The sequence below is a fragment of the Melozone crissalis genome, unplaced genomic scaffold (genome assembly GCF_028551555.1).
Source record: "Melozone crissalis strain CALT ecotype California unplaced genomic scaffold, PUWL_Pcris_2 ptg000014l_1, whole genome shotgun sequence".
NCBI classification, from domain to species: Eukaryota; Metazoa; Chordata; class Aves; order Passeriformes; family Passerellidae; genus Melozone; species Melozone crissalis.
The window spans coordinates 15,529,887-15,544,198 of record NW_026535792.1 but is presented as its reverse complement, the minus strand read 5'-3'; the positions used below and the strand labels follow the sequence as shown (position 1 = coordinate 15,544,198).

The following is a 14,312-nucleotide window of genomic DNA, read 5'->3' as shown; positions in this document are numbered from 1 at the left end:
ATTTTGCTAGGTCTGGGACTGTATCAAGTCAGTATTTTGTATCATATCCTGGAAGTTGTGTTGCTACTGATTGACACTTTCAGCAACCTGCTGGAGTCTTACATCCCAAATAGTTCAGACACTCATAAATGGATCCTGTTTGCCACAGGCTTAAGCATGACAGTCACACAGAAGCTGTTGTACAGGGTCTTATCAATGGAAGATGTGGGAAATAGATGAGAATCCCAGTTTTATATTAATGATAATTATACAATATTAATAATATCTACAGTAAGATATATTCAAACAGATGAAGTAACATATGAATATTAACTACCCTGATTTATTCTGTTCTGATACCTGTTAATTTGAATTTTACTTCTTAAGCTGTTCTGTACCAATGAAATCCAAATTGGTATCTGTGCACAGCTTGAACAAAAAGAGGACATAAGTGAGGATTTTTTTACCACTTCCTGAGCTAACTCCTGTGTAACCTTAAATGAGTTAAAACACTGAGTCCCAGCATCTTCTACTGAATTGTTTACTAATTACTTTTTTGCAATGAGCATAAATCAGAGATTCATGTATATCTGAATATGTGAAACAAACATTAGAGCTGTCCTGCTGTTTGCTTCCACATCTTCATACCCCTTCAGGTTTTATCTGATCTTTGATTATTATTCTCTTTTGATACTATGTGCCTATGTATGTGTGTGTATGCATATAAATGTATGTTCTTATACATATATATTTATATTTACATATATCTATATTTATATATATATTTTTTTTTTTTTTTTAATGCAGAGGGATTGTCACAGGGATATATACAACCAATTCTCCAGAGGCCTGTCACTACATTGCCCATGACAGCAAGACTGATATCATGGTTGTGGAAAATCAGAAGCAGCTGGACAAGATAATGCAGGTACAACGTGGCTGAATGATTACTGAAAAGCCACAATTTTTCATTTCTCAATGCTGTGTTGGTCCCAAATACCACATACACTCTCTGTATCATGAAACCTTTGTGAAGTGTGTGTTGCTACTCAGAGATCTGGTATCTGGTGTCAGAGCTTGTGGGTGGCTCTGACCCTCTGCAGTGTCTGTGGCTCCAGCAGAGAACTCACTGGATAGTTCACTGCAGGTTTACCTGGAAAAACCCACATTTTGATCCCATGTTTTTACTGTCACCACCTGATTCTGTTTGGAAAAACACAGTCCACTTGAATGGAAGAGATTATGCTGATGAGGGTTTGTAAAGGTCTGCCATTTAAATATTAAGGATGTCAGTGTTCAGAATTTTCTCTTTCCAAGGTATCATCTTCTCCTGCTTGTAATATCAGCCACTAAGGCTCTTGAGTTTACTGCACTTTGGTTAACATGAGACAGAGCTTAGTGAGAAAACAGGATCCTCCTTAAGTGAACAGTCTCAACTTTGACAGAACTCTTGGGCAGCTGGGCCTGCCTTTCAGCAGCAGTGCCAGATAGAAAGACCAATCTGATGGCAAGGAGACTTGGGAGAGGAGCACAGGCAGCTCTTGAGAAGGGTTTGTCTGTCTGTCAGATGTTGAGGGAAGCCTGTGGATTCATCAAACTTGCACCAAATGGCACCGTTTGCTGAAGCAGGAGGGCCCTCCATGATGGAGCTTTCTGCCAAGACCACATACCTACAAGAGAGAAAATATGCAGGTTTTTTTTCAAATGTATTTAGTATAAGTTGTTCATTAATTACTTTGTATTTTATAGTTGTGTTTTATATGCAATATGGAGGAAGAGAGATTTTTGTAAGTATTCTATAAAAATACACAGTCAGATAAACCTTCTTGCAGTGTCATTGATACAATACCAGGCTATGCTGTTGTGAACACAGGGAGAAGAATCCAAATGGAACAACTCAAGGGGTTTGATTTGTACACATTATGTAGAAAAAGAGAGCTCTGGCCAGCACTGCTTTAGCCAGCAGAGGTTTTTTTTTTGGAACTTTTTTTCTGGAATCCAAGACTGAAAGAATAACATCTCAATTGCTATCCTTCTAATAATATGTACATACTGGCTACCATCAAGCCACTGCTTTTGTATTGGCAAAATTCAGTTCAAAATGTGATTAATTGAAAGGTGTCTATGAGGCCTGGGGTCTCACAGAATTCAGTGAAATCAATGCTTCCTATTGGCCATGCAAAGCACACAAAGAGCTGCTGAAAGCAGCAGTCACTGCTGTCTGCCTGTAAGCCTGCAGCTTTATATTTTTATTTATCCTTACAATGTGCATACAGCTTCCTTTGATTTTTTTTCCTTAAGGAAGTAGAATTTTTTTAGCACTTGAACATGACTTTTTGCTGTGAGACTTTATTGGTAATTACATGCCTGGGTCAGCTTTTAGCTTGGCTTGCACTGTTCCTTTTTGTGCCCTTTTGTGCATTATGAGAAAGGATGCTGAGGAGCCATTTCTGGTCTATTTTTTGAACCTTTTGACTGAAACTAGATTTCCTGGAGCAGACTGTCTGTGTAGACTATGTAGTTCCCTTCCCTCCCCCCTTTCTAGTTGAGCTGACTGGTGATGAGTTTAGGGAAGAATATTTGGCGGTGAAGGCAAATGGGAGGTTTTTGTGCTGTCAACCCATTACAGTTTTGGTAACATTAGAGTGGATAAAAGCCCACACAAGATATGAGTAATAAATAACTTTGTTTTAAAAAATGCAACAGATCTGGAATCGGTTGCCCCACTTGAAGGCCGTGGTGCTTTATAAGGACTCCATTGCAGAGAGACATCCAAATTTGTACACGGTGAGTGAAACTAGAACACAGGCACAACCAAATAATGCACGGGGTTACACCCATGTGTTACAGTTAATACCTGGCTGCTATTTATTTGAAACATTTTTACTGTGATTATCTGCTGTTTAGAATGCATTGCTGTGCTCCAGCAAACACATTCAAAAGCTTTATCTGCTTTTTCTGTTCAGTTTACCTTTGATACTTCACATTTAAAAAAAGATCTACCTTGCTTTACTGTCTGTCTCGCGTCTTCCTAATTTTTAACTTGACTGGGTTATTAAAACATCTTTAGGTTTTAGGTGGGAATGTGTACTCTCAAATGATTAAAAAAAAAGTTGCCCCCTGGTGCCTGTAATTTTTTTTAAAATCCAGTGTTTTAACTGGACTACAGATCAGATTTTAGGCTGAAAAACTTCAGCTGTTGAAAAAATATATTGAAGAGAAATATAATGTATTCAGTATATAAAAATATAATGAACAGTGAACAGCTTAGAAATATTTTAAAATACTTGCAGTTTTGATAATCAGATAAGAAAAAAGTTTTCTGTGCCTTTTTTTAATGTCTTGCATATAACTTAATAATAAACTGTTATTGTTCCAATACTATCCATACCGATATAGAGCAGGCCTTGCATCTTGTACAATAAAAATGTTAATACAAAGATGTTCTTACTATTTAGAAAGACTTGGTGCTAGCATTTAATTCTTGAACAACTTGCACTTACTGAAATCTAAATGTGTGAGAATTGCTGTATTTTTAAACACTGGTTCAGTGTTCAGGTGTCATGGACATTTTCTCAGAAGAGCAGGGTAGCTGTGAGTGTCTGACAGGTGCCAGAGTTTATGTCATCTAAAGGAAAGATGAGAGCTCAGATCAGCAGAGGCAGAGTGATTGTTGCTGAGGTGTGATGCAGAGCAAAGCCCCAGCCCACGCGGTGTTTGATGACAGGGATTTGTGCCGTGTGATGAGCAGCAGCAGGGGCAGAGCTGGCTGAGCAGTGCGTGTTTCCAGAAGGCAAATGCAGAGTCAGGAGTGTGCTGTGACTGCTTCTGTACCTTCCACACATGCTGGAATGCCAACACCATCTGTTGCAGGTGCTGCTCAGTAAACAAAGCCTGTGCAGCAGATTCTCAGTGATCAGTGCATTCCACTGTGAGAATACAGTATGGTCAGGAGAGCAGGAAAAACTGCTCAGTGACATACAAACAATTACGTCCTTCACACCACCAGGCTTTCCAGGAGCTTGTGAAATTGATGCAGCCACATTCTGTGGGGAAGCAATAGAATGTGACAAATCCCTGACTTGCTACAGAGCTGTGCAGTGCCTCTCTTTTCAGAGATGTGGTTTGTTGGAAGGAAGTATAAAACTGATGAATAATTCTTGGGACAGCCTTGCCACCCAAGAAAAGGCAGTTAAGGTGCCACAGACGCTGACTATTGTAATCTTAGTAACCCAGGGCAATGCCAGATGTCCGAAAGAAGAAATTAACTACCCTCAAGCAGAGGCTCTCCTTTTTTACCTCTGTTTTCTCATCATCCCCATTACTGCTTTGTGGTCCTAGATACAGCTCCAAGAAATTGCTGAAAAATGAAGGTGCTGCACCTTGCATTTAAATATTACACTTCTGTAGCACAGTATGAATCACGTGATTGCAATGGGAAACTGACCATCTAATTATCAATTTTCTTTAAAAATTCTGTGATACTCTAGTTTCCAATTAGCATTGCAAGCAATGTTACACTTAACAGCACATTGGGGTGTGCCACAGAAGTATTGGGGAGCAACCCATATAATACAGAGGAGCAGGTTCAGGATTCTTCTAGGCCAATTTGTGTGGCACAAAAGTCCAGTGTCAGAAAAATTTTATCTCACTCTAGAATGAGTCAAATTTGAATGGAAGTTGTGACCAGCATCATCATATGCTGTTTCCTATAAAAGAGCACATAATTTGGGCAAGCATTCACACATCTAGATAATGATGCTTTTGCAAAGAAGCTTTCATTCAATTGCTTTATAGGTATATTTATATAGTGTACAATGAATGATAGATGGGCTGTCACAAGTGTACTCTTAAAAATGATGGATCCAGATTCCTTTAAATAATACTCAAAATCATTCTTACAGTGTGAGAACGTAATAGAGTTTTAGCCTCTGTGACTTATCCATAGTATCCACTTTGGAGGAGGAACAGTATTACTATTCCTTCTTAGACATTAAATAGATTTAGGACAGCACAATTTTAGATAGTCTGTTTGCAATTCACACATTAAGCTCTAAGATAGACTCACCATATTTCTTCCATAGCCAAGGTCTAGGGAAACTTGCCTTGGACATGTGTTCAGAACAAGGCACTGAAATGTTCTAACATTTTTGAGACAGGAAAGATGCAGTAGTACCGTGTCAGTTTGTAGGAAGTCATTTGGTATCCTGTATTTTCTGTTCCATGTTCTAGATGGAAGAGTTTCTGGAGCTGGGAGGTGATGTCTGTGACAGTACTTTGGATGACATTATTAACTCCCAAAAGCCCAATCAGTGCTGTGTTCTGATCTACACCTCTGGAACAACTGGGAAGCCAAAAGGAGCCATGCTGAGCCATGACAACGTAGGTACTTTAGGCTTCTGTAGCAGAGGAACAGCAAAGTGTGGAGATATTGATTCCTGTGGTTTGAGATGCCTGGTGCATCCTAGAGCCCTGAAATGCTTTTGCTTTTACAGCGTGGACAGGGCACTGCAAAGCAAAGGGCAGTCAGCTGTTCCTGGTAAAGTACAAACAAGGTAAAGAAAGAAACTCCATTCCAACAGCCCTTCACAAAGTTGAACAGTTCTTTATGAATATGAAATTTTTATTCACTGTATTTCTTGTGAGATCTAATGCATGAATTCATAAATATAGTTGACAGATTGCCATAAAGTCTCTCAAGTGAATGTCATAGGTCACCATGAAATGAGGAAATCATACACATCAGCCAGCTACTATCAAAACAGCCTGGTTGACTGCTTTTGCAGATTTTATTAAAACTGGGGGTGAATGTGTGAATTTTTTACTTTGGTGCTTTTTGTTCCTGGACTTGTGTGCAGGTTTCTATGTCTGTCACTGGAGGATAATACAGCTTCAGTGCTCAGTGCTGGTGCTGACAGTAACCCTACCTGTGTTGTTGCAAACAGAAAATTTCCAGTTATAGACAAAAGCAAAGTTGTTTGCTAAAAGGACTTTCCACAGAGGTTTGCTTGGAAAGATACGTGTTTGGTGTCTGAGCAGGAGTGGAAGGTGGTAGGAACCCTTTCTGAATTCACAAAAAAATCTGTGCAAAGGGATGGTCTAAGTTGAGGCCTCACCCCTTAAAGAAGGAATTATTGCAGACATGCACAATGTGGAAAAAGCAATTCACCCAAATGTAGGCAATTAGTGCACTAGTACCTGGAAGCAGAACATAATGAACTTGGGACACAAAAAGACTGATTTGATGTTACAAATCTATGCTCTTTTATATCAAAGGAGTCTGGTGTCATTTCCATGCCAGCTGCCAAACTATTCTTGGCTGCTGATCACAAACAGGCTATTTTTATGTTGACAAACAGTGGAAGGCATGCCATGCCTGTAGCTTTGCTGCTGCCTTCTTTAGTCAGAGATGTTTGCCACTGTTCAAGTGCAAAAGCAGTGCTGAATCAGTCCTGCATGACCCTCACAGATCTGCTGTGAGTGTGCCTGGGTACTGTGAAGCTTGAAGTAGAAGCAATGAATACAGACACATCTTAAAGACATCCTGTTCTTCCTACTGTGTGAGTCTCCCATAGCTGCTTATCCAGTGCTGCCACCTAAACCTGGATGGCCTGGCCTGGCAGCACACTGCTCCTTAAAACCCTCTCTTGAGAATCTCTGTTTCCTTAGGCCAAGCCTACATTTGTACCTTCTAATTTTTTCCAAAGGAATGTGCTGTGATAACAGGAATACATGTTGTTTATGTCTGTACTCTGCCATCTTGAATACTTTCATTTCTGTATCCTGCACTACCCAGTTTAGATTACAGACGTATCTGAGAAGGAGCTGTTTCTTTTTGTTGCTTGGCATTTTCTCGTTTGCTTTTTTGGTTTTTTTGGGGGGTGTTGTTTGTTTTGGTTGTTAGTTTTGTGCACATATATCTTCTCCATTGTCTCTCACACCATCACATATATTTGTCTTCCATATCCTATGTTCTGATGATGAAGATATGCATATTTAGCATCCTTGAACTGCATCTTCTGAGATAAAGTGGGAAATAGGAGGAAGGAGGGGGAAACATCATCCAGGTTCACTAAGTCAAGCAATACAACTTAAAACTATTCATGTATGTGCTGCCTCTCATGAGAGGGGTGGGTGTGTATGTGTCACTTGGGAACCACTGCAGTGAATATCCCAGAGGCTTCCAGAGGAATAGAGTACAGCTGCTCTCTTCCTCCTGAGTGCTTAGCCAGGGCATGATCAGTACCAGGCAATGAGTTTGTGGCTGATTCTAAATTGTCCTTTGAGCTCACTGATCACTGAGTATTTATTGTTCCTTTTCTAACTTGCAGATACAGCACTGGTGGAAGGTGCCAGTTTAATAGAAAACCTGCAAAGATGGAGAGGTGGAAAGGAAGGGACAGGTCAATTTGTTTCTCATCCATCCAGCCCATGGCTGCCTGGCTGAATGTGTCACTAGGGCATGGGGAGCTGCTAGTGTTCACAGCCCAGTCAGGCAGCACAAATGCTGTATTTACTTATGTTATCTGCTCTTCTGTATTGCTGCAAAGGTAATCTGGCTTTTGGCAGTGTCCCCAGGGAACTGACATACTGCAATGTCTACCTGTCAGCACAGATTTTTCAATTTCATTAGCATAGCAAGAGGATAACAAGTTTGTCTTAAGAGGAAGAAAGGAGAAAAATCCAACCCAAAATCTCGACCATACCTAATGTGTTGTATTATTTATTTGAACAGATAACTTGGACATCAGCCCATTGCAGCAAAGCAGGAGGTATGCAACCTGCAGAGGTCCAGCAGGAGTCTATAGTCAGTTATCTCCCACTCAGCCACATAGCTGCACAGATCTATGACCTGTGGACTGGAATCAAATGGGGAGAGCAAGTTTACTTTGCTGAGCCAGATGCTCTAAAGGTACCTTGTCTTACCTTACATCTAATTAAGATTGCAATTCTTTCTCTTAGAAAACATCCCAAGGAGAGAATATGATATTTGAAAAGTTGTAGAGGATAAAGATTGAGAGTCCATGATTGTAAAAGTTATAGAACAATAAAGCTTATTGTATTTGTGACCCAGTGCTCTAGATTATAATTAAAAGATATACTTCATATTCATAACGTTCTTTTAAGGCAAAAGAAGTATAAGCAGTTTTTGGAGCAAAGGGATGCTGGAGGAACTCACCATGTGTGGTTTTCTCCTTGTGTATGTACCTCCCCCACTGTGTCAGACACATATCAGTGCATATGGGTGACTGAAGGGAGCTCAGCCAGCCCTTTTTTATGTTCTACATATTTAGTGATGTTCTACAAAATGAAACATTCAGGTTTTACTTCACCAAAACTCCTTCTCTCTGCTGTGTGCCTTTTGTTGAAATTATTTCATTATTATAACAGGGCAGCTTGATCAATACACTAAAAGAAGTGCAGCCAACATCTCACATGGGAGTTCCCCGAGTATGGGAGAAAATCATGGAGAAGTTAAAGGATGCTTCTGCTCAGTCAGGATTTGTGAAGAAGAAAATGCTTTCCTGGGCTATGTCACTTAGCTTGGAGAGGAACCTGAATGGCTCAAACAGGTGTGTAGTACAATGAGTGAGATTTCCAGCAACCTGAAAGTAGCAATTTGGTTGTAATAAACCATGAAGCCTCAGTGAGACTCTTTGTATAAGTGGATAAAGTCTGGCTTGGCAACACAGCAAATATGGTGCAGGGAGAGGGTGTAGTTATCAATTGTTATTGATATGAATTGTTTTACAATGAAGTGGGGGAAATTTCTTATGCAGAATGGTATTCCAAAATACCATTCTATGATATTCCTTTGCTCGTCTTATCATTCAGTTTCTCAGATAGATCTTGCAAATTTCAGATTTCAGTGGTGTAGGTTCTCAGAGACACATTTAGCTGATAAAAAAATCAGATTTACAAGAGCTGTGTTGTATAAAATATGTTTTTATAGATTCTTTATATATTTGTTGAATTCAGATACCTAAAGAGTTGGAGGTAGGAAAGCTCCAAAGGTAGGAGAAACACCAAATAAATGAAAGAAGGATGAATGTGTCACCTTACTTATGCTCTAACTTCTGTCAACACCCAAAACCAAATGACAAATACATGTCCAAACAAAATTTATGCCTGATTGTGTTTTGAAAACTTCCTAGGTTGCTCTGACTTACTTGTGTATTTTGTACTCAGCAATGATCTAAAGCAGCTCTGGACAAGATTAGCAGACTACTTAGTGCTTGCAAAAATCCGCAGTGCACTGGGGCTCTCTTCCTGTCAGAAGCACTTTTCTGGTGCTGCTCCTCTCAATACAGAAACACTGTATTTCTTCTTGGGTCTGAACATCACCCTGTATGAGGCCTATGGGATGAGTGAGACCACAGGCCCACATTGCCTGTCTGGGCCTTACATTTACAGGCAGCACAGGTAATTTTGCTTTTATTACTATTTTTTAAATATGATCTGTTTCATTTTATCTATGAAAAAAGTATTTATTAAGGTCAGCAAAGATACTGCAGCTTATTTTATTTTCCAAGGGCATTGCCACTCTGTTGTGACTTTGAGAGTCAGAATAATTTCCAGGTCAGAATTTGAGCAGGTTGACTCCATAGCACGCTGTACCAGGAGCACTGAAACTGAGTTGCAGCATTATAGCCAAACACAGGGACTACATCTGACATAAACCCTAGCCCTTGTCCAAGGGAGAATGCAAGACCTCAAAACCAAAAATGCTTTTATGCCTGCAGATACAGGGGGGAAAAGCAGCAAGCACAGGCCAAGACAGACTGCCAGAAAGTGCTCAGACACCCTGACAAATCTGCCCTAATGAAGGAGTATTCCCTGGCTGTTGGACAGTTACAGCATGGTGATAATTGCAGTCACGGATACTTTGGCAGTTTCAGGCCAGCTTATCAGTATTATGTTTGATGTTTCTGTGATCCTTGTGGGGTTTTTCTGCTCTTCTCTGGTAGCTGTGGTAAACCAGCACCTGGATGCAGAGTGAAACTGGTGGACAAAGATTCAGAAGGCAATGGAGAAATCTGTTTCTGGGGAAGGACTGTTTTCATGGGTTATTTAAATATGGAAGACAGAACAAAAGAAGCCTTTGATGAGGAGGGGTGGCTGCATTCTGGAGATTTAGGAAAGCTAGACAAGGATGGCTTTCTCTATGTCACTGGAAGAATTAAAGGTAATAGGCAAAATTGTGCTCTCTGTTTATGGTAAATGTTCAGCACTATTCAGTCGTCTCTCAGTTGCAGTCCATCTAATGAAGTGTCTTTCCTCTAATACCAGCAGCACTGCCCTAACAGGAAGGTAAAATAAACTTTCCTATGAGAAAACCACAGTGTGCTCTGTGTTCAGGGAAGGTTCCCTCTAGTCTGTAGTAGGTGGAGATGATTCAGTTCCTACAACCAGGCTTTTCATCTCCCACTCCTTTACTCAGTATTAATTCCAATTAGCAACATAAACTACTAACACAGGTTTAATGTGTTGTGTTTGATTTGAATGATATCATTAAGCTGTCCAGTCTCCCTCTGAATCTTGCCAGTGTCTTGATTGCACATTACAATGTTTAGTTACACGTACAATGTTTAGTTGGGAAGGAGAGGCACCCTCTGCTACCGAGAAATTGGTGCTGTAGGTCAGAGGTTGGTTCCTCTGGGGTCTTAGGTTAAGTGTTTGCAGAGACCAGAGCTGAAGCTGGAGAGCAGAAGGGAAAGCTCCAGCTGAAGCCATGCACTGAGGTGTTACTACAGGGTTACTACAGGACGCTGGCTGAAGGCTCATGAGACTGACATTAGTCACTGCTGACTTGGAGGCTTTCTTCATAATACCTATTCAGACAGTGGGATTGGTCACAGGTAAGATGTAACTGAGGAGGATTTAAGAATTGAGTAAATATCATCTCAGAACTTCAAATGAATCACTAGGGAGACAAAACAGATGAGTGAATTTGTCACAGGTGCCATCATGTCCTTCTAGGAATCAGGACTGAAGTTGGTAGCATTAATAGCCTGCACCAAATGCAGCTGTCTTGATTTTAACTTTTCTTGTCTGACTAATTTTCCTTTAGCACAGCAGTAACAACCCCTTGTCTCAATTAATAACATTTGTGTTTCTCTTATATCTGTCTGGATTGCTGAACTAATAGCAGTTACTCTAAATGACAGGATAGGTAGACAATCTGAGATAAAATAACTGTATGTCCAGTTTCATTGAAGTTTTAAATCCAAGTCCAGATAAGCACAATGCAAAACTAAGGGCCAGAGAGATTGGTACAGGATCTGAGACAAAGACAAGACTATTACAAAAGGAGGGTGGAATGAAAGGAAAAGTTAGACTTATAAAAGTGTGTCACTGTTATTTGTTGAAGCATGTTCTGAACTGCTGCAAAAACAATTATTTGAGCACAATTGGAAGTCACCAATATAAAAAAAGCAAAGAATTGCAATTTACTTAGAGAATACTCTAGTGTGTAATAATTTCATGGAATATATATATTACACTTCAGAACAAATGTTGCTTTTATCAAACCTTCTTCCAGTAGTAACTTATTTTTGTCTGACCCCTCTTGGTGGATTCAAGAATTGGTTTTAATCATGATAACAATGAACTTGTTTTTTTGTGAGATAGCAATAATAGAATAGTGGGTGAACCCTATGCTAATTTGGAAGAGATGATCTCTCAAAGAAAAATTCCAGTTATGTAACAGTCCCTTGAGAATAAGCTGTTACTGGATAATGTAAAAAATATCTGGAGCAAATATACTGAGGGACAGCTGAGAACTTGAGCACACATTTGAAAAATAGTAACATTTTTGTTTTGAAGCTCATTAATAGGATTTGTGGTATTTGAAAAATATTGTCTTGGAAAAAAGATCTCGTATTTTTTATGTCAGCATAAGAAGAGCAGGTTGAGCCAGACATCAGCCTGATTTCTGGAATTTATTTGAATGCAACTAATAGCCTTTCTTTTTTTACCTAGATTTAATTATTACAGCTGGAGGTGAAAACGTGCCTCCAATTCCAATAGAAGATGCTGTTAAAAAAGAACTTCCAATTGTTAGTAATGCTATGGTGATTGGAGATAAGAAGAAGTTTTTGTCTATGTTCCTGACCCTAAAGGTAAACCAGTTTTAATGTTGCCTTCAGTGAAGTTATACACCTGCACCTAACAAAAGAATAATAATTTTGAACCATTTGTTAAAAGACCTAAAATTAGATAGGAAGATATTAGCAGGGGGAGAAAATATGTATCAACTACAGACAAATCCTGCTGGGTGTAAATCTAGAGTTACCTGCTCTGCTTAACATCCACATATCTACTGCTGTTTCTCCTACACGTACAATAAGAGCTATTTTCTATTTAAATGCAAAGTTTTATATAAGAAATGCTGGAAGATTGAGAAGCCTTTGTAACAGAACACAACAATAGTTTTTATGCTTACACATGAGCAAAACCAAGAAATGTTTCTGTTACGGGCAAACTCAGAAACCTTCCAACAGAAACATTTCTCTACAATTTGTTATTTTTATAGCACAAGAATGATGACCATGGAACAAAATAATTAATAGCCTTGCTGTGGTATAAGCTTCAATAGAGAAATCACTGTTCTCCTGAAACATTTGCACTTCAGTTCTGTGAACATACCTAGTGAATGCCACTTAGGTGTTTTGAAGTTGTTTACCTCTATGACTGATACTCTCTATCTTCAGATGCAATAGAAATACTAATTTAAGAAGTCTAGGAACACTTCTATCTCAAGCTGTTTATATTACACCATAATAATTCCATTGAACATGAGCTCAATGTTTCCCTGCAACAATGGAGTCATTTGGAAAATATGGCAGAAATTCAAGGTCAGAGATGGACTCTGTGGCCTAATTCATTCACACGTTTCAAGTCTGTTCATGACATCTGCATATAAGCCAAAAATATTTACATTTGGTAGCCAAGTGGAAAGTAAAGCCCTTTATGATCTGTAGGTGTTTCTGCTTTTTAAGGCTTACAGAATGTTTGTGTGTTTATCCTGAGCCTTCTTCCCAAGGGGGAGGGCCTGGTCAGAGAACTGTTAATGCCTTTTAAGAGTGAATGTTTAATGATTCACTTCATTTGGTATTTTAGAGTGTGCTGGACCTAGATACATCTGATCCTACTGACATCCTCACAGAGCAAGCCAGAGACTTCTGCCAGAGGAGTGGCAGTAAAGCCACCAAAGTGTCCGAGATTGTAGCCACAAGAGACGAGGCGATCTACAGAGCCATCCAGGAGGGAATCGACAGAGTCAACAGCACTGCTACCAACAGGGTTCACTGCATTCAGAAATGGATCGTCCTGCCAAGAGATTTTTCCATTTCTGGGGGAGAACTAGGTAAGACTTACTGTTTTATCTTGAGGTACACAAAGTTAAGAGGCTGCTAATCTAAGAATATTCAGTACAGGAGGAAAAAATGGTTACGCAGTGTGTGGTAACAATTACAAAAATTGGAGTTTTTGCTGCGCACACATTTATGAATCTGTGCTCATTTGCATGTAGAGCTCTTAAATTTCAGATTGTTTGGGGTAATTACGCAATTTTGGTTAATTGCATGTGCATTAAAGTATTAATAACTTCCTGTAATAATACTGAAAGTGATGCCTGGAATGGCTACCTAGGACAGAGGCTAGACAGAGTTAAAAGAGAAAGGATAGGTTTTTATTGAAAGGCCCTCACAAGGTACACCTTGTGAAGGCCTGCCTTTCAATAAAAGTGCAGGAGTGTCACCGAGAGTGTCACACCCAAGATGGACAACCATCACATGTTGTTTGGACAGATCTAAGTTTGGTCTATTTGCATATTGGAGGTTAATGTACAGTTACAGCTTCAGACAGTGGAATCTCATTCCCCTAGTTTGCCCCCCCCATCCCCTTCACTGTAGTTTACATTTTTTGGGGCCTGTGAAAATAAGGTAACCTTGGGTTTCAGGCCTAGAGAGAAACTTTTTTTTCTGAATAAAGTGGGAGAACAGTAGCTGACAGGCTATGGAGTTTGAGAGCTATACACTAAAGCAGTCTTAATCTGGAAAACATAAAAGCTAAAACTTAAGGCATCATAAGTTTCTCTTTAAAAGAAAACAAAAAAAGCAGCAAGATAGTGGAAGCCTGATAATGGAGCCCAAAGCATATTACCAGGCTCTTTGAATAAACTGGGAATCATTTAAAAGCTTCTAAAAATGTATTTTTAGCAAAAAAATAGTAGCCAGTTACCACTTTATCTGCAGCTCCCTTTGAAGTCCTCATGCTTATGTGGAGGCAACCTCACATATCACACTTACTTCTCACTTTTAGCATTTATC

The 14,312-nt window shown here is 39.5% G+C and overlaps 1 protein-coding gene across 2 annotated transcripts in view; it reads left to right on the top strand.

Moving 5' to 3' along the window:
* Window positions 1–14,312, top strand: part of ACSBG1 (acyl-CoA synthetase bubblegum family member 1) — a 35,165-nt gene that overhangs the window by 18,339 nt on the left and 2,514 nt on the right. For both annotated transcript variants that reach the window (XM_054272541.1, XM_054272542.1), the window contains 9 exons: window positions 787–907; window positions 2,686–2,766; window positions 5,212–5,361; window positions 7,715–7,891; window positions 8,371–8,552; window positions 9,169–9,402; window positions 9,948–10,165; window positions 11,962–12,101; window positions 13,102–13,348. In XM_054272541.1, the coding sequence (XP_054128516.1) occupies window positions 787–907; window positions 2,686–2,766; window positions 5,212–5,361; window positions 7,715–7,891; window positions 8,371–8,552; window positions 9,169–9,402; window positions 9,948–10,165; window positions 11,962–12,101; window positions 13,102–13,348 (1,550 nt within the window). The remainder of the gene's footprint in view (window positions 1–786; window positions 908–2,685; window positions 2,767–5,211; window positions 5,362–7,714; window positions 7,892–8,370; window positions 8,553–9,168; window positions 9,403–9,947; window positions 10,166–11,961; window positions 12,102–13,101; window positions 13,349–14,312) is intronic.